The sequence below is a fragment of the Asterias rubens genome, chromosome 7 (assembly GCF_902459465.1).
Source record: "Asterias rubens chromosome 7, eAstRub1.3, whole genome shotgun sequence".
Classification (NCBI taxonomy): Eukaryota; Metazoa; Echinodermata; class Asteroidea; order Forcipulatida; family Asteriidae; genus Asterias; species Asterias rubens.
In genome coordinates, this window is record NC_047068.1 from 3,226,473 (window position 1) to 3,252,500 (window position 26,028).

A 26,028-nucleotide genomic window follows, 5' to 3' on the forward strand; every position below is an offset into this window, starting at 1 on the left:
CACAAATCTGCCTCGAAATTGCGTGGTTTTCCTTTTACTTGGCGAACTAACACGGCCGGCCATTTATGGGGGTCAAACATTTGACTCCTATAAATGGCTGACCGCGTTAGTCGACAAGGCAAAAGGAAAACCGTGCAATTTCGAGGCATGTTTGTGTGGATCATCGTATTCTACTTTTAAAACACCTTTCCAACCATATGCATTTCATAACAAACGGTTACAAATGCTTTTTATAGACTAACTCGACCGATCCAAGGCAACGTGTTCCTTTAATATCTCGCAAATTCAACGACCAATATTGAGTTCAAATTTTCACAGGTTTGTTACTTTGTGCATATTATGTTGAGATACACCAAGTGAGAAGACTGGTTTTTGACAATACCAAAGGTGTCCAGTGTCTTTAACACACATTTCTTGCATAGACATGTTTACCAAAACGTTCTTATAATAAATCATTCGACCAACTCTGTAGCATCTATACGACGAAAACGTTCTTTTTGTATATTTGTTATCGCAGATCAGCTCATATGGTTTAGTTTCGTTCGGACAAGGCTTCGCAGCCTCCATACCTCAGGAGTTTCCGTTTACAGTTCCAATTCTAGCAGTTTTTTGGACCACCATGAGGGACAACGCGGATGGGGATGTGAAGTACCGTTCGCTTCACCGGAACTCTTCTACTGAAGACGTTTACGACCAAGCAGACGATGTTGTTCGTCAGGCGTTCGGTAACCAGTTAAATTTCAGAGCTTCGTGGATGTTGATAGTAACCTGGGTGAATGTGTCAAGTTACTGGTTCCCCATGGCCAGAGTGAGTAATGTACCGAGCTTATTCACTAAGACATCACTGGAATAGCTTACTGCCCCCGTTAAAGGTTTACATCCAATATGGCGACGTGAAGACGTAATTGCGTACCATTAATCTCTTTATACTGAGATCGTAAGGACTATTTTAGCCATTGTATATTTCAGCAATACAATACGTTCTTGCTACACATCAAAATAATAACGAACTGTAATGCTATAGGATTTGAGGCATTGCATGGTGAGGTATCAATGTATATTTGGTTTGCGGTAACACCATGTGTGTATCTACTTGCGAGGTAGAGTTGTTCTTAGGGAACTGTCTTGCTTTATTCTACTGCCGTTGAGTAGATAATCGGAGGTTCGTGAGACTTCTCAGTTCTGAAAAGAACTGTCCTGCTTTTAACTATTACCCGGGCGGATGGTATAGAAATTAGACTGGACTACTACTTTAGCTTATAGGATCGTAATTAACTGTACTGCCGCGGAGTCAGTTCTGAAATTGGTCTCAACGTTTCGACTAGCTTGCTTTAGTCATCGTCAGTACATTTTGTGTGCGCACACGTGGTTTTCGGTCACTTTGTTTAAGGGCTGTGGACACTATTGGTAATTACTCAACATAATTTTTATCATTAAACCTTTCTTGATTATGAGAAATGGGAGAGGTTGATAGTATAAAACATTGTGAGAAACGACTCCCTCTGAAGTGGCGTAGTTTTCGAGAAGAAGTATTTTTCCACAAATTTGATTTCGAGACCTCAAGTTTAGAATTTGAGGTCTCGAAATCAAGCATCTGAAAGCACACAACTTCGTGTGAACAGAGTGTTTTTTTCTTTCATAGTTATCTCGTAACTCCGATGACCAATCAAGCCGAAAATTTCACAGGTTTGTTATTTTATGCATATGTTGAGACACACCAAGTGAGAAGACTGGTCTTTGACATTTACCAATAGTGTCCACTGTCTTTATTACCGTCAAAAGACATTCTTAAAATTGAAGCTGATACTTTGGAAAAGGCCTCCGTCTTTCATGAATGGTTTTGTAAACTGGGCGTGGCTTGTGATGAAACTAGTATGTCACACGTTGATCAACAAGAAATATATTTATCAGAACACTGCCATTTATCTCAGTTTCGTTTCAGTATTTTTCTAAACGTTATTACGTTATTTTCAGCAAACGTTTCAAGCAGTTATAGTGACGGATGGCAGACGGGCTTATACCATCTTCAATTACAAGGAAATTGATTCAACATCTTCAAGATTTTATATGCATACCCAGGTTAGATAAAACTTTTCATAAATAAATAACAAAATTGATTTATTGATGCCAATAGTGCGAATTCTTTTCAATTCCATGTTCCAAACTATTTGTCAAACTTACACAAAGGAAACTCGGGAATAATATACCCCCCCCCCCCACACACACCCAAAAAGTATATTTATTTGATTATCAGGTTGGTTACAATGCTGGTGATGGGGTAGCCTACTACGCTGTGCCAAAATCATTGACGGACCAGATTTACGACATCGAAGAGAGAACAAATATTGGCACTAGAGGGCGCTGGCTTTTTCGTTTAGACACAGAAGGTAAGACCTCCGAAACAAAATAATGAGATATAGTCTTTGCTCATCTTTTTTCAAATTTTCAAATGGGTCATAATTTATGTTTTTCTTTGTCGCCAGTTGTCATTTGTCCAAACGATACTATTGTCTCATTCATCGGGGGAATGCCAGATGAAGCTGTCATTTGGTCACCGCTGCCATCAGCCATTGACTCTGCGGGAGGTGTCATTGATCCAGCAAGTATCGTTTGTGAAGACCAAGACGGCAATCCTACGATGTCTGGTGACATATTTCCAGCAGGGAAAACGAGTATCACATGTACTACTGATATTAATGATACTGTACCGTACCAGGGATATTGCCAGTTTACGATCACTTTAAGAGGTAGGTGTTTTAATGTTATACGAATAACATTTTGTCACTCATGTGTTCAAGTTAGGACAAGTCTCTTAGTCTAAGTCCCCAGTAACCACTCTGGTTTTTGTTTCACGGTTTCTCAGATAAACTACGGAAGACAATGCTTTACAATGAGGTTTTATATAATTCAAATCTGGTACACACAGGAGAAGCATACAGAGAGCAATGACCGGAGAAGTACCACTCAAACAAAGACCTTATGCATTGACGTCATCCAGCGGCCCTCTTAGTGGAAAAGCGGTGACGAAACAATCGAAACGCACAGATTTGTACGCGCGGCGCACATTGGCCAATGAACAACCTCCTTTTGACCTCTAGGTGAGGGCGCCCTACTGAAATGACGTCATGTGCATAAGGTCTATTTTGGATATTGCCTTTCTGCTTGTGATGTGTTTTACCAAAAAAAAAGTATATGCAAAATTTACACTTTGTGTTCCCCACAGACATTGAGCCTCCGGTTGTGACGTGTCCGGACAACATTTATTCCAGGGCAAGTCGAGTAGTCAACTGGTCAACTATGCCAACAGCAACCGATAATGTTGACGGTAACATCACCTTTATTACATGTATAGATCATAACAACCACCAGGCTGTGTCAGGTTGGGTGTACAGAGTCGGGATTACTGAGGTGACATGTACAACACGCGATTGTGCATCTAATCAAGGAATGTGTACATTTAACATCACAACTCTACCAGGTAATTGAGATAACAAAAATCAACCTTTAAAGACAGTGGACACTATTGGTAAATTACTCAAAATAATTATTATCATACAACCTGACTTGGTGACGAGTAATGGGGAGAGGTTGATAGTACATGTATACAAATAGTGACTGCTTCGAGTGCTATGGTTAAAACTATGACTCCCGAGGTGATCCCCGGAGCGTTATATTTTCCCAAGGCGAAGCCGAGGGAAAATAGAACTCTCCGAGGATCACCGAGGGAGTCATAGTTTTAACCATTGCACGAGTAAAAGCAGTCAGTATTTGTTTTATAACACCCCAAACATTTCTAAATACTGTACTATTAAGTTACAGACCTGAATGCTACAATCCACGGACGACGCGAATACAGATTGCGAAAACTTTTACTGTGCTCTGCTGCATGTAGTGTCATGTAATCCGAAATGGTTTCGAAACAGACTATTAATAATTTATCATCCTCGTACACGCAACGGACGTCTGGGTACTGCACGCCGTGTGATAGTCTTCGGACTAGCGCACGGCAAACCGATGCACTATCACATTGTGAGAAACGACTCCCTCTGAAGTGACATAGTGTTCGAGAAAGAAGTAATTTTCCACGAATTTGATTTCGAGACCTCAAGTTTAGAATTTGAGGTCTCGAAATCAACCATCTAAACGCATACAACTGCGTGTGACAAGGGTGATTTTTCTTTCATTATTATCTCGCAACTTCGACGACCAATTGAGCTCAATTTTTCACAGGTTTGTTATTTTATGCATATGTTGAGATTCACCAAGTGAGAGGACTGGTCTTTGACAATTACCAAAAGTGTCAACTGTCTTTTAATAAAGATCAAAAGTCATTTTAGATATTTTTCATTAAGAAATGACACTAAAAGACTTAAACTAGCCCGTTCTTTAGCTTAGCGAGTTTAATCCTGAGGAAGGAGACCGCCTTTATTGAGCTTTCGTTTCAGTGACTGATTCATTGCGTTTTGCATTCGTTTTAACATAGAACCTCTTACAATCAACTGTCCTACTGACGTCATCATCCCTGTGTTATCAACCACACCTGACGTATCTTATACATGGATCCCTCCAGTCTTCTCAGACAAGTCTGGTCAGTACTTGTTTCCTTCTTCCTTTTTGCTGAAATGCCAGAAAGTAAAATATAAAAACGAAGGTCTGGTCTGGAACGACTTAAGGCAATTTTCCCTAGTTGAATATCAAGTATAATTCCAGAGATGAGAACAACAGTCACAAAGTAGAAGCAATTGTTTTTCATCTTAAAGTTCAAGAATTGTTCCAATAAAGACAGTCGACTTTAGTCTCATATTATCATCGGCATTTGTGAAATAAAAGTGAAGGTTGAGTGCATTGACTCAGTCTTCAAAGACAGAAAGGATACTTTGTGTAGTGGAAGAACTAACAACCGTTGTACCAAGATGAAACTACAGTTAACGGATCTTCCTCTTGCATTTTGTTGTATTGTCTATGATACGATAATGTGATTGTTTTTATTTCTTCATGTATTTTTACCATTGTTAAGTGACCCTTTCAGCTAGTGCTGTTGGTCATTCTTTTTTAAGTTAACGAAACGTAACACCATTTAGATGTAAAGGTTTCATTCATTGATTTATCAACTCTCTCTCTCTCTCTCCAAAACAGCTGGTGTGCGGCTTGTTGGCGGAAGCGTCCCCTCTGACGGTAGAGTTGAAGTATTCTATGAGGGCCAATGGGGCACTGTATGTGATGATTCATGGGACATCAAAGACGCAAACGTTGTGTGCAGACAACTTGGCTTCACTGGTGCAACTGATGCTTGGCGGAGTGCACGCTTTGGACGAGAAACAAGTCAAATACTCATGGACAACATCAACTGCGATGGAAATGAGGAACGGCTTCAAGATTGTGCTTTTCCAGGCTGGGGTGTCCAAAATTGTTACCATTCACAAGATGCTTCAGTGACGTGTGACACAGGTGGGTGCGAGAAGCATAACATACATTGTGTGAACCTCAATTTTAAACATGGAAAGTAAATCACTAGCAACAAAAATTAAAATGTTGTCACATGAGACAATAGCGATGTGTTTCTTTCGCTTCACTTAAAGGCAGTGGACACTATTGGTAATTACTCAAAATAATTATAAGCATAAAAACTTACTTGGTAACAAGCAATGGGGAGAGGTTAAAGGGCTACCTCTGAAGTAACGTAGTTTTTGAAAAGGAAGTAATTTTCCACGAATTTGATTTCGAGACCTCAGTTCTGAAAGCACACAACTTCGTGTGACAAGGGTGTTTTTTTTCCATTATTATCTCGCAACTTCGACGACCAAATTGAGCTCAAATTTTCACAAGTTTGTTATATTATGCATAATATGTTGAGACACCAAGTGAGAAGACTGGTCTTTAAAAATTATCAATAGTGTTCATTGTCTTTAACGTAACCTTACATGAATATATGACAAAATAAACCTGGACGAGCCATGTAAACCTCAAAACACACCATGTATCAATAATGCTAGAGGTGAAAACACACTCTCAAATTAAAACCAAACTTTGTTTATCTTTAATTTCCAAACAGAATACACGACCAAAGTAAAAGGTATGACAGAAAACTCAACTGTTGAATTCTCTGAAATGCACCACTGTATAAAAAGGGCATTAAGTTCTTCAGGCTGTGGGATCCCTGTATGTCACGCGACGTGCCAACTTACGAGGCACCGTTGTGACAAAACAAAAAAGGATCTACGGGGATGTGACGAAGTGCTGTATGCCTACATTATTTCTAAAAAGCCACTTTGGAGCTTGCTTTCTTTAGATGAACTTTGTGTTATCACTATCCATCCAGCCCATCAGGGAACCTTCTTTGTTATTTATCTTTCAGATCGGTCCTTTAATAACTCATATCGGTCTGTTGTTGTGGTGTTTGGTTGCCTGGCAACCGTCTCCAATAAATGTCATCAAGATGGGTACGGAAATTTCTCAGTTGGAGATACCGAGGTGATGTACAATGGAACAGACAAGTCTGGGAATCAGAACTTCTGTAACTTCACAGTCACAGTCAAAGGTTTGCTGCACTTTATTTCGTCATAACCCTAAAAGTCTATATCCACTCTTTTTCACGGAGAAAGTGCTAAAAGTCATTTGGTATAGAACAAACTTTTTCTTTTTCTGTTAACTACGCATTCATCCATTTTCATTTGAGACGTTGATTGTGAAGCTTATAAATCATTATCAGTGAAAAGCGAAAGTAAACAAATGGTAAAAGATGTACTTGCTGTTATCGGCTGTGTTTGTGACATGAGAACCGCCTAGAAACATTTGCTTTTATTGATTACAAACAATGGCCCTCACCTTCAGCTTGAAAATTAGCGGCAACATTATTTACATCGCCACCAATTGTTTTCCTTCTTCTTACAGAGGTTAATTTAGTCTGCCCGCTTAACGTGACACTACCAACCGAAGCCGGCTCGGACACAACCAGAGTCAACTGGACAGAACCGGTTCTAACCGGATGGGACGAGACAAACTTCACATCGACTGCTCAGTCTGGAGATGTATTTCATATTGGTTCACAGAGGGTGACGTACCATCAGAGGTTTGCGTCCAGTCTGATTTTGACCTGCTCCTTTGAAATCGTTATTGTAGGTGAGGAACAAAATAATTTCATGATAAACAATCGGGTTTACGGCGTGATATTTTCCCAACCCATCAAAAGTGAGACGCTTTACAAGACGTGTTTCCGGGGTGATGTACAATGGAACAGACACGTCTGGAAATCAGAATTTCTGCAACTTCACTTTCACAGTCAAAGGTTTGCGATCAGAATAAAATGTCATGTACTTTTGTATATTTCTGTATACGTGTTTTGTTGGTTCACAAAATGTAAATAGTTTGTTGTCAACAATATTGTTTCTTTTTTGATGTAGAGGTAAATCTTGTATGCCCACAAAATAAGACCATCTTAATGCCGCCTGAAAACAACATAACCAGAGTCAACTGGCTGGAACCGGAACTCACTGGATGGCACGAGACCAACTTCACAGCGTCTGCCGTTTCTGGAGGTGCATTTCCCATTGGTTTACATGGCGTGACGTACAAGCAGTGGTTTAGAGCTACCAATCTGGTCTTGAAGTGTTCCTTTGGTATTCTCGTCATCGGTGAGTGAGTCAGCTGGAATAGTTCTGAATCTTTTGATATCATCGTTTTTAAAGTCTGGCGTCTACAATCCCGGCAAACAAAGTGCTTGGGCCACCCATTTGCAATATGACTATAAACATTCTTCCACACTTCCCCTGCTCAATGTTGATGGAAACCAAGACCGCGCAACGAGAGCCAACATTGAAAGGGGGCACGGGGCCGTGGTGCGGGGGCCCAACGAGATATGGCCGGGATTGTAGCATGGCAGTAATATAAACCAACTTCACTTTGAGAAATTATTCCCAAATCACAAAACAACCACATAAAAAAACTGATAAAAAAACTCAAATACTATACCTCTGGCCTGAGGGTTTATGGAAACACGATAACTAAGTATGTGTGTTTGATTAGGTTTAGGCTCTAGCTTATAAGTTGTTAATGGCTACGTTATTAATGAAAATTCAACTACAGGTAACCTTAACTACAAACAAACAAACCTGTAAAGGCAAAGAATACCTTTGCTTTTGAAACCATTCCATTGATTTAAGCCTGTATAAATGTAGATGTTTAATATCAAACTAGCATGTGGAACATTAAAGTCGCCGAAAAATCCGGAGCGAATGTGTCCACACAGGAAAATTTATCCCTAATAGAGCTTATGCATTGACGTCATCCAGCGGCCATCTTAGTGGAAAAACGGTGACGAAACAATCGAAACGCACCGATTTGTACGCGAGGCGCACAGGATTGGCCAATGAACAACCTCCTTTTGACCTCTAGGTGAGGGCGCCCTTCTGAAATGACGTCATGTGCATAAGGTGTATAGGAATGCACAATCTGAGAATGCTTCTCGCATTCAAATGTAGGGGGATAAACATCAAATATTTTTTTTCATAAAGACATAACTTCGAAGCGAAATTTTTCTCAAAAAGTTTAATATCAAAGACTGCTATTGGCTTCACCCCTGTGTTGTCATTATTTGTTAAGAGTGATTGCAAAACTTGTATAGACCGTATTGAATATGACGTCACCGTTCAAACATCTGCCCTACAACATGGCGTCTGTGCGCGTTTGCGTGCGTGTATGCGTGCATGTGCCATAGAAATCAAACCGGGAATGTTGCGCACTGCGTTTGGACTCGCATACGGTTTGCCCCACAAGACGGCAACTTTCATAGCAAAAAAAGGGCATTTCAATACGGTCTAACCTTCCTTGTATAAAATTGCTCCCTTGTTGTAGTAAAAGATACAGAAAGTCCAGAAATAGAAAACTGTCCTGATGACGTCATCCTTCCAACCGGATCAAACACGCCCATAGTGCATACATGGGTCCCTCCAGTCATCTCAGATAAAGTCGATCAGTCTGTTGATGTGGAGTTTGGTTGCTCAGCAACCGTCTCCAATGAATGTCATCAAGATGGAAATGGAACTTTCTCAGTTGGAGATACCAAGGTGATGTACAATGGAACAGACACGTCTGGGAATCACAACTTCTGTAACTTCACCGTCACAGTCAGAGGTGCGTTGAAATATTTATGTTCACTTGTGAAAATTTGTTTGATTACCTTCTATAAGCTACTTTTCCTACAAATCGTTGTTTTCTTTGGCCAGACTATACTATGCATCAAGCTATTTTAATCATCAATAAACAAAGATGAGTTAATTCCTTACCCCCAAACGAGCCATAGTTTCCGCGAAAAGGGGAGCAACACTTTATTCTAAAAGAAATCTTATATCGAGTATGGCAAAAACATGAGAAGTCAATATTTTGACTTAGTGTTGGCGCTCACCTGAGCTATCTTCCAATAAGCATGGCGGTCTAACAGTATTCTCTTTGTGTCCTTATATATACAGAGGTTGATCTAGTCTGCCCGTTGGATGTGACAGTCTTGACTGATCCTGACTCGAGTACAGCCATAGTCAACTGGCAAGAACCGAATCTAACCGGATGGGACGAGACAAACTTTACATCGACCGCCGTTTCTGGAGAGGCTTTTCCAATTGGTTCACAGAGTGTGACATATCAGCAGTGGTTTGGAATCAACAATCTGGTTCTGACATGCTCTTTTGAAGTTGATGTTGTTGGTAAGATCTGCATCTTTGTTATGAATTAATTGCACTTACTGATTCCAATCAGCCATTGTGCCTAAAAACGAGGTGCATTCTTTCATTTCTTTGCAACTTCTTGTTTGGGATTTATATATTGATCTTTCCTGTATTGACAGTTGCTCCGATGATGTCAGAACACTGCCATGTCAACCGGTCTTGTTTCTCACTCATGGATCCTTCCAATTTTTCTCTGATAACTTTGGTCTGGAGCACAGTTATCCTTCATATTATTTCTCACTATATATCATTTAGTAAATACCATAAATGTGATAAAGGTAAAATGAACTTTCTCTTATTGTTGCTCTATATGTTTATGTATTTAGATAACGAGCCTCCTGGTATCAGTGGCTGCCCTGATGATGCGATAATTCCTGCCGCATCGACCACCCCGGTACCTCACTCATGGGTCCCTCCAGTCTTCTCGGATAACTCCAATCAGTCTGTTGATGTGGTGTTTGGTTGCTCAGCAACCGTTACCAATGAATGTCATCAAGATGGATACGGAAATTTCTCAGTTGGAGATACCGAGGTGATGTACAATGGAACAGACACGTCTGGGAATCACAACTTCTGTAACTTCACCGTCACAGTCAAAGGTTTGTTGTGTTGGAAGCTGCCAGTGTCAGCCTGTATTCATTTTTCACTATAATAATATCTGCTGACCCCACGTTGAATACAATGTACCAAGAATACTAATATGGATATTGAAATATCTTAGTTGGCGATACCGAGGTGATATACAACAGAATAGACAAGTCTAGGAATCAGAACTTCTGCAGTTACTTCAAATAAAAACAATTGATGATTTGCCCGACTTTGTCGCCACGCTGAACAGCTTTGTCTTCGGTTTTAAAATGTCAAGAACCTCATGTTGTACTAAACACGTGAACACATTTTGTGGCAAATGGTGAACATTGTTTTGTTGTTTCTTCCTTTCATATAGAGGTCGGCCTAACATGTCCTGTGCTTGAGGTAGTACCAGCCAGTCCTGGCGAAAACTCATCCAGTGTGTTCTGGAATGATCCGGATGTAACCGGATGGGGCGGATCAAACCTCACCTCCACTGCCAAGTCCGGAGATGTATTTGAGATTGGGACATACAATGTTACATACGACCAGTGGTTTGGGGTCAATAATCTACAGTTGACATGTTCTTTTAACTTCAGTGTTGTTGGTAAGTAAAACAATATCCAGGTTTATTAGTTTGTTTGTTTGAATGATCTTCCCGCTAAAGGGAACTCGGCAAACTCCCACAAGGGGATATAAACACTAAGCTGGCAACAGCCAATCTATCACATACAAACATTGGTTTAACGTCTAAGATTATGAACTGCACAAATCAAGAAATTGTGATTCAGTTTTAGACGACAGCACTTACATAAGTCAATGTGAAATCAGCGGTTAGCAGAGGAATTCGAACCCACAACCTTGTGATTGCAAGCCTTGTAGTCTAACCACTGGAATACCGTAGTACCGAAATGTCTGCGTCTACTACACTATAGATGCTATCTAGTTATTTTCTACGTAACTGTCTTTTTGTTTGTTCAGGTCAATGTGTGAATGACAAAACCAATGATACCCAACATGGTGACTTGTCATGGCTGGCCACGATTGCTGGAACTGAGGCAAAGTCAGTTCAGAGATGTGAACTTCTAACTAAAAAAGGTTCGTGACAATGAGATATTGAACATTTTAAAGTTATGTCAGCTGTGTTTTCTAAGCCCCCCCCCCCGCCCAACCCCCAAGCAACGCCCCCCCCCAAAAAAAAAACCAAAAAAAAAAACGACGACTATAAAATGACATAAACGACGATGCCACACGACAACATCACAGCACAGCAACCGCAACATCAACAGCAACAACAACAACAACTACACCAACACCGACAGCGACAGCGACGACAATGCAACACGACAAAAACAATAACAACACAATAACCGCAAAAACAGCAACAACAACAACCACACAACAACAACAACAACTACATCAGCATTGACAGCGACAGCGACAACGACAATGCCAAACGACCACAACAATAACAACAAAACAACAACAGCAACAACAACAACTACATCAACACCGACATTGACAACGACATCCACAACGACAATAACACACGACAACAGTAGCAACAACAACAACAACAACAACAACAACAACAACAACAACAACAACAACAACAACAACAACAACAAATCAAGTAACCATTTCAAGTAACAACAAATCAAGTAAGCATTTGAGTTATTTTAATTCCTACACAAATAGCTGGGCATCCGAAAGCCACCAGGAATTGTTCAACAGCTGCGTCTCCCCTGTACTTTTCTTGGGAAGATCACGTGGTACAAAGCTGTGGCGAACCAGAGGAGACCATCAGTGTTGAACAAGTCGTGGAGGTGAGATTTGAGTCTTTAGTGATAAAAGTCTCTCAGTTTCCAATTCAATTTATTTGAGAAGCCTTAACACATTCTGCAGTGTACGAGGTTTAAGTTTGTTTAATTTCTCCAAGGAATGACACAAGTACAAGTGGCGAGTAGTGGTCAAACAGTCAAATGCACGGGACTCAAGTTCTTGCGTTTCTGATTAGCAGGGTGGGTTCAAGTTTATTCGGATGGGACGTAAAACAGTTGGTCCAGTGCGTTGTGTAATGCACGTGAAAGAATTCGGTTAAATATAGAGAAAGGGTTTGCCCGAATGCTTCTATGGCTGCCGGATGCATTGCAGCACCTTTTGGCAGACTTAATTAGTCTCACAATGCAAACATTTCACACACATCCATGGACTGTAAAAGGGGTAACCCTGTTGCAGCACTGTAAAGAAGGTGGCAACGGCCTCTGGAAAAAAATTGTAGCCCACACCTTGAAGTGGCCTTCAGGCCTTGTGTGTCTGGCGACTTGCAAAAAAAATAAAAAAATAAAAAATAAAATAAAATGCTTCTCTTTGTTCGAGCGCTTTGAGTACAAGGAAGTGCTCTATTACGAGACAGTGTTGTTGTCTTCAAATGAATATCGTTCGTTACACGTTTACATTCTTACGGTTCGGATAAACGTAAAAGTAAATCACTTGATATCTTCATTTCAAATACTTAAACAAACCTGCGCAAATTGTGACAAAATAGCTTTGTGGCTTATATATGTTTTAGTCACAGATTTGTGAGCACATACGCAAGATGGTTTAATTTAGTTTGCGACAATTAAAATAACTACGTGCTAGGAAAAATGTGGAAATCAAACCTTCATGGAGGGCTCAAGGAGCGCCTCTTCCTTGCAACAGTATGCCGTGCTGTCATACGGCTGTGGGGAATGAACACTCCAAAACTGGAAAAGCAGATAAATGGGTGCTACACAAGGCTATTAAGAACAGCTCTTAACATCCACTGAAGTCGACATATGACCAACAAAGTCTTATTATAATTATGGGAACATACCCAAGCTCTCAACAAAAATCAGACAGAGAAGGATGCGTTTTGCTGGCCACTGCTACAGGAGCAAAGACGAACCAGTGGCCAATATTGTTCTGTGTACCCTAAGCATTGGAGGAGGAAACCTGGTAGACCGGCAATAACGTACACTGGTATTCTCAAGATGGACACGGGACTGGAATCGGCAGATTTCAAGTGGGCAATGTGGACAGAAAGGCATGGGGAACCATCGTGATTCGAGGACATTGCTCGAATTATAAAGCAAGAAATCAAGCACGTGCTAAGAGAAAACAAATATGTCTGACTTCTTTGAAACTTAAGATATAATTCAAGATTGTACCCAAACCATTGAGTGTTGTGTCTAATAACATTTGTCTTCTGCATTGCAGGTCCCTGTCAGTGCAGGAAATGCAAAAGAAGTGGCTGTGTTTCTGTCTGAGCAGACTTTCTCATCTTCAGATTCTAGCGATGACAACGTCGAAGATATTTCAACGATTTTAGAAAACATTGTCAAGGCAGAATCAGGGGATGTAGAGGTAGATATATTGTTATTAATAAGAGCTTCTCTATGTCCATAACTTTGAAGGAATAACATCACCAAGAAAGCATAACTTCCTCTCTTTTTCTTTATAAACCAATGGAAGTCTTAACTCGTAAGAAATTAAAGACAATCGTTGAACAGCAACTTTGTCTTTGCTGTTTTTGTATTGTGGAGTCACTGAAACTAGTTTACGTTCTTATTTAAATTTAATCTATCAACCTATTAGATGGATAACAACACCGATCAACTGCAGATGCCACATTGTTACTAAAATAGCCTGAACATTTGATGTTCATATTGTATTTCTTGACTTACTTCGTTGAGGATATAATGAATCCATTGTTTTAATAATTTTATGGGTAGCAAGGTTCACTTTTTATTGGCTCTTGAAGCAACTGATAGTACATGGGGAAACCCGCTTTTGAGTTATTTTTAGGGGAAAGTGTGGGAGGTGAATACAGTTTATACAGAGAGACTACAACAATCTAAAACTGAGTGTATGACTTAAACCCTTTTCACACGGCCAAAATGTAGCCGGGGTCCCTTGCTACAAAATTTACGAGCGTGGATTTGTTTATTTGTTATCACCATGCGTGACCGATTTTGTGAGCTTTCCCACTGCAAAGTTAAAAAACTAACAACCCTTGTGCGACATGAGAGTGATATGACGATTAGGGAATCCTGATCACCTTAGTTGGACAAGATAGCACCCACAATAGCATGCGCTGTATGGGCATTTTCACCTAGGACGTCGTTCAATAAACAAGGGTTCCTTTCACACGATGTTGTAGCCCACGTCCTTGGTCAAAACTTCCGAAGCGCTAGTGTAAGATTTTGTCGTAGGTCCAGACCTCCGACAAAATGTAGCAATGTTGGACAAGATTTGACTAGGGACCCTGGACACTCAAAAAATTATTGTCCTTTCACACGAGGTGCATTTTGTAAAATCTTACAACCCATGCTACAATTTAGCAAGGGACCCTTGCTAAATTGCTCTCGTATGAAAGGGGCTTAAGTGATATTTCTTTTAAAGGTGACCGAGGCTGTTATTCAGACAGTTGCCAATGTCATAACGAATGTTCAAGAGAGCCAAGGCACCGCGGACAGCACGTCCTCCTCGGCCATCGTGAAGTCCGTAGAACAACAGGTTTCCCTGACCCTTCAGCAAGGAGGAAATGTCAGCATACAACAGGAAACCATCCATGTCAAAGCTGTGAGCATTGACCCCCAGAAAGCAAGTAATGGATTCAGCTTTGCGTCAGTACAACAGGAGTCAGCTGGCTCGAGGTCACCACAAGAGGGCTCTCTAGATGGCACTGAGGTCAAGACATTCACGAATGCCAGCGAAGTACCAAAGGATGTTGTTGCATCGATTCAGTTACCAGCGAGCATTCTTGACCATTTGCCGCCAGCCTTTGGTAATGATATGGAACCACTGCAGTGGTCATTACACTATTGTTGAGAAGTTAAAATGCTATGATCGCAAAAGTCTTGTTCCCTTTAAAGAAAATGAGGTTTCCTTAAAACAAAAACTAATGTATAAACTAATGGCATTATTATACTGTCCCTTTAAAGTCCATTTGATTTGAAAGTTTGTACATATTATAACTGATCATTATGTCACACCACAAACTGATCTTTAAAGGTCTCACAAAAGCATCCTGTATTGTTCAGTTTGTTCTGTAGGCATCAAAATGTTCTAAAGTGGTCACATCAAAGTGGTTATTAAAAAAAGTTTTGATTCAGTAATTGTTTCATGAATGTTTGATTGACTTTGAAGCTAACGCGTCATTGAAGATTAGTTTCATAGTCTACGCTGATGACACGTTGTTCCAAACGGGCGTTAAGAACTTGACATCAAAGGTCGCTGGGTCCGTCGTTTCACTGGCAGTGGAAGGTGTCGAGCTAAAAAACCTAACTGATCCAGTGGTTATAGACTTCAAGGTAAGTTTAATAACTTTGTGAAAATTCAAGTGAAGTTTCCCTAATGTTTTAGTAATGCTTTTTGTTTCGCTTGTTTGTGTTTTTGTGCATTTCTTTTAACAATGTTTTCTTGTGCTTGTTTTTTTGTTGTAATAAATCGCATTAATTGGTAACTTTGGAAGAATGCTTGATGAATCTTTTTAATAGTAATAACGACCTACTTGACAAGTATTATGTACGTACATAATAACTGCCGTGTACGTACACGATTGCTATCGTGTACGTACACGAATACTATCTACGTAATGAAGATAATGAACTAACAACAAATTTTGCATGTATACCTGCTCACACTTGCACACAAACAGCACACATTAACTCTCTCGGATTTAATGCGTCTTTTGTTTTAAGAATGTATTTGATTGGAGGGCCCCTTTTTCATAAATATTTCCAAAAAAATCTAAAATAAGGTATTGTTCACCCTCATCAGACACCAACCAATGCATCTGAGGAGGATTTGGACACCATCCAATGTACATTCTGGGAGTTTGGTAGCGAAGAGGATGAAGCTGGTTCTTGGTCAACTGATGGGTGCAAACGAGCAGACACACCCACTGATAAAGTCTCCTGTGAATGTGACCACGCCACTAACTTTGCCATCCTCATGGTAAGTGCTTCCTTTGTTTTAATTATAATAATAATAATAATAATAATAAAACCACATGTATTATGCGCATTTCACCATAAAATGTTCAAAAGCGCATTTCAAAAATCTACAACAGCTTAAAAATCAGCACAATCGAGAAAAACAGCAAATAGAGTAAATCAAAACAATATTGTTGCACCTAAAAATAATAACAAATTAGCCAAAAACATGTTTAAAAGAAAAGTCTTGAGCTTAGCCTTAAAAACCGAAAGAGACTGTACTTATTGAATGTCTGATGGTAAACCATTCTAAAGTGTCGGTGCAGCTTGATTAAATGACCTGTCCCCAGTGGATGTTTGCATTTTACTGTTTGGGTAATTTAGGAGTATTTAAACGCAGGAAATAGTTAGAATGATCTTTAACATGCAACATATCAATGATGTACTTTGGAGCCAGGGGTCGATTTCACAGAAAGTAAGAACTCGTCTTATCTCGAGATAGGACGAGTAACTTAGGATTAACCTTAAGGTCTGCATGCTTACAGTGCAGGGTTGGGACTCGTCCTAAGTCCTAGTGATTAGTCTTCCTATATCTTTAAGTTGAAGTGGCAAAGGGGAGACCTTCAAAGGATTTTTCTCCAGTATGTTGAGAATTTGTGCTCAGTTTTTCATTGTTAATTATGACGTCATCAATTGGTACATTAAGCATTTTGCCTACAGCTAATGCAATGTGTTAAACATGCTGTAAAACGATCACACGATGGAATAGGGAATCATTGCTAATTATGACGTCATCATTTAGTACAATCAGCATTTTGCCTACAGCTAATGCAATGTCTAAAACATACTGTAAAACGATCACAAGATGTAAGAAGGGGATCATTGCTTATTATGACGTCATCATTCAGTACACTCAGCATTTTGCCTACAGATATTACAATGTCTAAAACATACTGTAAAACGATCATAAGATGTTAGAAGGTCATCATTGCTAATTATGACGTCATCAATTGGTACATTCAGCATTTTGCCTACAGCTAATGCAATGTCTTAAACATGCTGTAAAACGATCACACGATGGATGGAAGGGAAGTAATTATTATAACATCATCAGTTTGGAGTAGTGTTGATAATTCCAACATGTTCATGATTCCAACAAGGGCCATGATTCCAGCATGGGCCATCGTGATTCCAACATGGCCCAACATGTTTTTGAAGTTCTTGTCTCTTTACTTTGCACAGGATGTGAAGGGTCAGAAACGTACAGATGATGGTCTCTCATTCACCCCAGCACTTGATCTCATCAGCCAAATAGGAGGTGCTCTATCGGTCATTGCTCTGTCTCTTACCCTGGTAATATACCTCTCCATAAGGTAAGACAGTCTTTAAAGGCACCTTCTAATTGTTCCCAAGAAAAAAAGTCATCAGTGCACTCAAAACTGCACACAAACCAAAAATACGATTCAGTTGTCAGTTGCACAAATCCATTTTTTTTCCCAACTCAATTCCACAGACTTTCTTCCTCGATATATAATTGCAGAAGCATTCTAACAAACATCTAGCTGCACATATTTTAAAGACACACAAAGTTTACATTTCAAGTTTTACATCATTTTTCTTTAAATACACTGGCGCGTTAAAGACACTGGCTATTGGTAATTGTCAGAGACTAGTCTCCACAATTGGTGTATCTCAACTTATGCATAAAATATCAAACCTGTGAAAATTTGAGCTCAATCGGTCGTAGAATTTGCGAGATATTAATGAAAGAAAAACACCCTTGTCGCAACATGGTCACATGGTTGTGTGCTTTCAGATGCTTGCCTTCAAGACCTCAAATTCAAAATCTGATGTCTCGAAATCAAAATCGTGGAAAATTACTTCTTTCTCGAAAACTACACTACTTCACAGGGAGCCGTTTCTCACAAAATTGTATACTATGAATCTCTCCCCATTACTCGTTACCAAGAAAGGTTTTATGCTAATAATTATTTTAACTAATTACCAATGTGTCCTCTAAGGCTACCACTGTGTAAACTTTTCATTTGGTGCAGTTGGTTGCATCCAGTACGCATCCATGTAACACATTGCAGTGAGACATGAACTTCCTTCTACTCTCAGTCCAACAGGGGCAATGGTGTAGGCCCGATTCTGATGATTTATAGAAACATTATCAGCAATCAATTACTATTGAACACACACAAATCTTTTGTGATAGAGCTGTTAATAAATGCTATGCATCGAGACAAACACAGCATAAATTAACTTCAAGCTGCGATGAGACAAAATACCAACAAAAGTTGACCAGGAGTTAATCAGGAGTCCAACCAAATATTTGACTGTATTTCCTTCCTGCAAATCCCCATGTACATCTGCTTATCTCAAGCTACCATTAGACAAAACGCCAATTAAAGGGAAGGTACACGTTTGGTAATTACTCGAAACAAATATTAACTTAAAAACTGACTTTGGTAACGAGCATTGGAGAGCTGTTGATAGTATAAAACATTGTGAGAAACGGCTCCCTCTGAAGTAGCATAGATTTTGAGAAAGAGGTAATTTCTCACTAAAATAGTAAAAGACTTCTAGCCAGAAGTCTTTTATTCCTATCTGAAAGAACACAAATTCGTCCAACGAGGGTGTTTTTTCTCTCATCATTTTCTCCCAACTTCAATGACCAATTTAGCTCAAATTTTTACAGGCTTGTTTTGTATGCTTATGTTGGGATATACCAAGTGAGAAGACTGGTCTTAGGCAATTACCAAAGTTGTACCTTCCGTTGAAGATAAAGATGTATATAATTGCTTGAACGTATTTCCTTCCAGGAAACTGCGAACCGGCAAATCTCGTCAAATTTTCATCCATTTCTGCTTCTCCTTGCTACTGCTCTACCTCGTGTTCCTGGCTGGTGTGGACAATGCTAGAGTAAGTATAATAGTCCTCATGCACATGACGTCATTTTAGTAGGGCGCCCCCACCCGGAGGTCAAAAGGAGGTTGTTTATTGGCCAATCCTGTACACTGCGTGTACAAATCTGTGCGTTTTTATGAATACAGTTTGCCTATGGAGGTCGCCACATTAATAAACAAAAACATGCTCTTATCGTGTACCTACAAGATAACTATCCGCTGGATATTGATGCTTATTATGTACGTACCGGATAGTGTACGTACATTATAAGCATGATGTACGTACACAATAATTATCATGTACGTAAATGATTACCCCCGACTTATTATGTACGAACATCTTAATTATCATGTACAAACACGTTTAGTCTAAAGTTAATATGTACATGTACAACTGCGATAACTTTTGTAATCGTACACGATTACTATCTTGTACGTACATAATAATAAGTGTGTACGTACACAATATTTTGAGACTTATTGTGTACGTACATGGTAGTGTAATTACTTGATCTATTATGAACGTACATGAAAAATCCAATTTTTTTTATTTGTAATGATAATAATCTTGTGCTTTACATTATAGTTATCTCATAAATGTAGCCCCTTCTAAAACCATCAGAAGCAGCAAACTCGAACCTTCTAAGTAAACCCAATTTTTGCCACTGAATTATTGTCAATCAGGGCTCTGGAGGAGGGTGTGTATTTGTGGGTGCTCTGCTTCACTACTTGACTCTGACCACCATGATGTGGATGGCTGTTGAAGCCAGGAATATGTACGTCAGCACCGTTAAGGTGTTCCCTGAGGACACTCCCCTGTACATGGTCAAAGCTGGACTCCTTGCTTGGGGTAAGCCTTCACAATATGATGGGTTTTTACAACTTATCCAAGCTTGATGAAAAACACCTCAGAGTTTTTATCATGAAACAACCATCATTGTTGCTTTGTCATTTAAATCCTAAATTACAATACTAAGGCAAATCAAGTTTTGCACTTAAATGACTAACTAGTAATAAATAAACATCTGCATGAGCGTTCGTAGCAACTACCTCATGAAGAAAAACCAAGGTTTATGCAGTCCTGCACATTCTAAACAAAGGATACCAATTACTCAATGCTGTAGCTTTGTTTTCCTGTTTGCATTAACCCTACTAACACGGCTACCCACCACTCCATAGGCAGTGAGGAAGACTACAGTTTGGAACATTTTATGAAGGGGAAATAGACAAATAAGGAAGTTTATAATACAGATGAAAGTTTAAGCAAAGGTTATTTGTAAACAACATTCATTGCTGTTTTTTTTCTTATTTCACTCTCCAGGATCTCCTTTCATCCTACTGATAATAACACTATCAGCAGCGACAGACTCCTACCGGAATGAACATTAGTAAGTCATCAAACACCGTATACAATGCCCTCTTGTCCTTGATGGAAATCAGAGAACCCATGGCAAAAAGCTCTAATACTCTTCCAACATCCTTGTAATATCCTACTTAAGATTCAACACAAGGTTTTGAAACTGATGCCATCTACAATGCCCCTTTTTTCTTGATGACAATCAGCGCAGCCAAGACTAAAGGCCCCTGTTCAGTCTCCTGACAACAGCTGGCATAATTAATAGTCGAAACGTTGGGGTCTTTTGAGAGCCACAACTTCTTCCAGGAGAGTTTTATATAGTACATGGTGTAGCCATCAGAATAAAATCTGACAAAATGAGTCATGAAACACTGATTCTAATCAGACCCCAAAACTCGACAATAATAGTTTCATGGTTTTACCACAAACCCCCAGTTTATATAACAGCAGATGACATTACATCCTCAAGAATCTAAACTGATTTGATAGCTGACTTTTTGGGTTCTCCTTTTGACTGTAGTTGCTTCATCTCTCCTGGTCTGGCCATGTACCTCGGTCTCCTCACCCCAATCGCTCTCATCCTCCTCCACAATGTCATCACTTTCATCCTGGTCATGCGCAGTCTCCTCAAGGTCAAAGAGGCATCTCGGTCAGAGCAAATAACCAAACGCCTCCAGAATGCTGTGGGAATCTCAGCCCTCATGGGCTTAACTTGGTGCTTTGGGTTTCTGGCCATTGAAGGGGCAACTTTTGCCTTCCAGCTCCTCTTCTGTCTGTTTAACTCCTTGCAGGTATGTTCATTGTATTCATGAGCTAATAAGGAGCAATATACTCATGAAATTCTACATCAGTGTTTGGGTGAAAAGTATAATCTTTAAACCATTACTGTCTTCTCTAAAGACGTACAGGGTATAGACGATGTGACCTGTGACATCACATGTTTAAAAAGGAGCCACAGAGCCTGGACTTCCTGAAGCAAACGATTTGTACAGGAAGGAAACATAAAATCTCCTATTTAACAGAGATTGCACTGTCTAATTCTGATCTACTTTTGATATGATGAAAGGGGGGCCACATCTCAAAACTTGTCCAGCTTTTACTTTCATAACTCAGATTTATGTGGAAACTATGACACAAAATGTCAACTTTCCGCTATGACCAGAGCAGTATCTTGCCTGCCAGAAAATCTAAAGAATGTGCAAGGTCACACTAATTGTAAACAAAGTTCACATGGTCTATACTGTTTGAAACCTTAAAACCAATGGCTCTTTTCAGAGCCAATGTTCCTCCCATAAGAGATTTACATATGGTTGTACCAACAAGTTTACTAATTAAAGTTACTTCTTAACGTTTGTAAGTATTAAACCTAAGTGTTAAATCATCTCCTTTCAATGTTATTTTGGTAGGGTGTGCTTGTGGGTGTCATGTTCTGTGCCCGACGTGAAGAGGTTCGAGTGGCAATTGCCCCCTACCTGAGGCGTATCTGCTGTGGGCGTGAATGCCGATTGCCCATCCATCGCGATGAGAAGCCTACTAGTCTAACAACATCTCAGACTGCACCTAATACCATGTCTACCGCTCCAACCACTAACTTAGACATATCGGTATCTGCATCACCTCGTGAGGCAGAGACGGAGATACGCTAAGTAGAGACAGAGATATGCTATTAAGCAGAGACAGACATACGCTTAGAAAAGATTAAGATACGCTAAGTAGAGACGGAGATATGTAAAGTGAAGACAAAGTTACGCCAGGCAGAGACGGACATACGCTAAGTAGAGACAGACATTTGCTAAGTACATGTAGAGACGGAGATACCTTAAGCAGAGATAGAGATATGCTAAGCAGAGACAAACATACGCTATAAAAGTAGAGACGGAAATACGCTAAGTAGAGACGGAGAGACGCTAAGCAGAGATGAAGATACATAGTGCAGATTGAGATATGCTAAGTAGAGACAAGGATACGCCAAGCAAAGGCAGGGAGACGCCAAGAACAGACGGGGATACGCTAAGCAGAGACGGAGATACGCTAACTACAGACAGAGATGCGCTAAGTACAGATGCAGATTATGCCAAGTAAAGACGGAGATACACTAACTAGAGGTTGAGATGCGCTTAGTAGAGACAGAGATACGCTGAGCAGAGATAGACATACAGTGTACGCTAATTACAGACTTACATGCTAAGCAGAGACGTAGATTTGCTATTTTAGTATAACCCTTCTTGGTTCATCTCATAGACATCACTACTCAGATATGAGATGTTCTACCACGTGGTGTTACCACAAGTGCATCTCAAACTACTGGTTCCTCTTGGAGCCACCACTACTTACATGATAATGAGATCTTCAACCACGTGATGTTGTTGTTTACAAATGTTCATGCTTGGAAATGTTTTGATCAGTGTACAGTGAAATGGTGTAGTAAAATAATTCTTGATGGGTATCAGAAATGAACCCTCTTCAGCTTTATCATCCAACATAAGAAGATATATTCAGTCAATTAATGTAATCAAGACAACGTAAGGAGTGTAGTGGAGAAGTTAATGATTTTAAGACAATCTGAAAACATTCGCCGCCCGAAAATATTAACAGTCGCAAGCGTAGAACAATTTTAACTTGTACGACGTGATCTCGATGGTCGGGAACCAATCGCAGGCGCATGATTTCTCAGTTGTTGTGACCCGAGCATATTTTGTCGGGGTGTTGCCGACGGTTTGCTGAGGGCGCAAGAAAATCAAAGGTTGACCTTTGGCCGGCTTAAGAGATGCAAAATGTCTTCCATGTGCCAATAGAGGTAATTTGTACAGTATTTTTGCAGCATAAGATTATAATCCACTACATCATTATTAACAAAGTACCGGTTAACACATGGTTAAAAGTGGAGGTCGAATATAATAATAATAATAATAATAATATTAATAATAATAATAACAATAACAAATAATAATAAAATAATAGTGAACAAAAGCACCTGAATTGGTTCAAAATAATTATTACTAAATTATTATATATATCTGGTAGGTAACCACGAAAGCCTCAAGTGAACTTAAAGGGACACGTATATAAATATGACGGAGGTGGGGCAACGCAGGGTTTTAGAGTGAAGGTTGGATATCTAGCATTGTTTCCCTTACCTTTGGTCGTTTAGCCAGTAGATCTTCTTCAGCCATCTGGTCACAGTGTCTTCAGTACATCTCACTTGAAAGCTGTTTTAAAAAAGTATGGAGTTTCCATAAATATTACTTAATTAAATGGCAGATTCTCGATAGATTAAAATAGGGGGAAATTACGTCTACCATTTTTCAATTAGGTCAATCGCACAAGGAAATCTTCAAAAGAGGAGGTCGGATAAACGCCCGTTTTTCTTACTTTGTCCTATAGTGACCTCCAATCTGTCCACAATTTTTGCTCTGCAAAAAGTATGAAATGAATATTTCAACTGAGATCTACACGTTTTCCAATGCCTACTGGCTGCATGTAAACCAATGCCAGTCGTGTAAATCTGACAGGGGCGGAGCCGGCAACAAATGCTTAAAAGTGGAGGTCGAATATAATAATAATTATGGGGTGTCGTGGCCGAGTGGATAAGAGCACCGAACTCAAGCTCTGGTGCTTCTGTTCAGCAGAGTGTGGGTTCGAATCCCGGTCGTGACACTTGTGTCCCTGAGCAAGACACTTTACTATAATTGCTTCTCTCCACCCAGGGGTAAATGGGTACCTGTGAGGGCAGAGATGGTTCTTGTGATTGATTTAGCCGAGTAGCGCAAATTAATGTTGCACAGGCTGCATACTCCCCAGGGAGCTGAGATGGTTTAAGGAGTGATTTAAGGCCCAGTGACCAGGGGTAATAATGTCGAAAGCGCTTTGAGACACCCCTCGGGCGTGAAAAGCGCTATATAAAAACGGTCTATTATTATTATTATTATTATAATAATAACAATAAAAAAAATAATAATAATAATTAATTCTTTTATAGTGCATTTAATAACTGAAAGAAATACCAATGCGCTTTACAAAAAAGCAAAATGCAAAGAGCAACAAATTAACAATAAATAAACTACTAATAGGCAAACGAAAGGATTAACTGAACAATAGGCAATAGAAAACAAATGGAATTTTAGCAGATCTTTGAATTGTTCTATGCTCTGTGGAGAGCGGATGTAGCTGGGAGGAGAGTTCCAAAGTTGGGGGGGGGGGGGGGGCGCAGCACTGGAGAAAGTCCGGTCAAGCTTTCCCTTACCTTTAGTCGTTCAGCAAATAGATCTTCATCAGCCATCTAGTGGTCACAGTCTTTAAATCCTAAGACGCCCAAAGCGAGAACCAGTTCCATCAATGACTCTTGAAGCTTAGCATTGACGGTAGCTTGCTGCTCGCTGCCGGGTCTGCCTGGAGCCATTCCTTGTCTTGGTCTGTTAACACCTGCCTCAGTCCGCACCTGTTTCTGACTGGAGAAAACAATTCATATAGCAATGTAGCGAAGTTTGTATGTATGCATGTCAGTATAACCACAGGGGGGGGGGGAGTTGGGGGTGGGGTAGAGTTACAGTTGGGGGAGGGTTGGGGGGGGGGGGGTGGCTCCACGATGGGGTACACCAATGATTTTAGCGCACCAACATGACAATTCAGGTTACTATCAGTGGAGTGGAAGAGGGATTGTGAGTGGGTGGGGGGGGGGGGGGTCACCTGCCCCTATGCTGGTGTCTCCCCAAGCCCCCTCCATCAAAATGTTGTTGAGAACATGGTAAAATAAACACTTTGGGGCAAGTTGTGGCTTGACCAAGGGTCAACCCCCGGGCACGGCCCCGCCCCCGCCCCCGCCCCCGCCCCCGCCCCGCCCCGCCCCCGCCCCCACCCCAACCACTGCCCTGAAAATCCTGAAAAACCTGTTTCTGAAAATCCAAAAGGAAAAAAGTACATAAGGCTGTCTGAGAAATAAGTAATAATTTATTGAAGAGTTACCTCAACAGAATATCGGTTTTTTAACCCCAGTATTCGACTTTAGTCCTGAAGCTTTGAAAGCCTTTTGTTGGAAGTAGAACTTGGTGAATATATACTGACGGGCTCTACAGTGAAAGTCGTTCTGAAACTGCAGTTATTGGTCAAAAATGTTGGTTGTTGTTGGCCAAGCCTCAGTTAATTAGCAACGTCGCAAAACGGTTCTAAAAGTGCAACAGATGCCGGAATAGTTCTGATTGCACATCAAATTCGTCAGAAAATGCGACGTCAAAATTTCAAGCTACTAGAGCTAAGAGGTCCGCCATGCTGTTTTCCAGTCGTCTGTAAGTATTAAGTGACCCGGGGAAATGTGCAGGCATTGCAGTATACTTTACAATGAGCATTCTGGAAACAGAGCAAAACCACCTTATTTGCGGGACAATGAAGATCTTATAAGAGTGACTTCCAGAAGGAATGTACTGAATGAATTTGCTATTTAAAGGTCTCAATGCACACGTTCTGTCTTTATTCAAGAGAGAGAACAATAGCGGCAGGAATAGTTGACCTCTTGAGAACAT

The 26,028-nt window shown here is 40.1% G+C and overlaps 1 protein-coding gene across 1 annotated transcript; it reads left to right on the forward strand.

Annotated features, from left to right (window-relative positions):
- Nucleotides 1-563: 563 nt before the first annotated feature.
- LOC117292594 lies at nt 564-23,023 on the forward strand. The gene is made up of 27 exons (XM_033774703.1): nt 564-808; nt 1,975-2,079; nt 2,255-2,387; nt 2,484-2,747; nt 3,224-3,478; nt 4,484-4,588; nt 5,137-5,448; nt 6,356-6,538; nt 6,892-7,119; nt 7,401-7,631; nt 8,851-9,129; nt 9,465-9,695; nt 10,043-10,315; nt 10,663-10,893; nt 11,268-11,384; nt 11,985-12,112; nt 13,527-13,673; nt 14,712-15,096; nt 15,459-15,622; nt 16,092-16,268; nt 17,489-17,619; nt 19,072-19,171; nt 19,840-20,005; nt 20,477-20,543; nt 21,033-21,303; nt 21,919-22,149; nt 22,279-23,023. The coding sequence occupies exons 1-27, from the start codon at nt 620-622 to the stop codon at nt 22,285-22,287; spliced, it is 5,112 nt and encodes a 1,703-aa protein (XP_033630594.1). The 5' UTR covers nt 564-619; the 3' UTR covers nt 22,288-23,023.
- Nucleotides 23,024-26,028: the final 3,005 nt, after the last annotated feature.

Excerpts from the sequence above, each read along its gene's own strand:
- LOC117292594 (XM_033774703.1), top strand. The coding sequence starts at position 620 with ATGAGGGACAACGCGGATGGGGATGTGAAGTACCGTTCGCTTCACCGG. Across the intron at positions 6,539-6,891 it reads CTTCACAGTCACAGTCAAAG|AGGTTAATTTAGTCTGCCCG; the intron begins GTTTGCTGCACT and ends TTCTTCTTACAG. Across the intron at positions 15,097-15,458 it reads CCATTTGCCGCCAGCCTTTG|CTAACGCGTCATTGAAGATT; the intron begins GTAATGATATGG and ends TTGACTTTGAAG.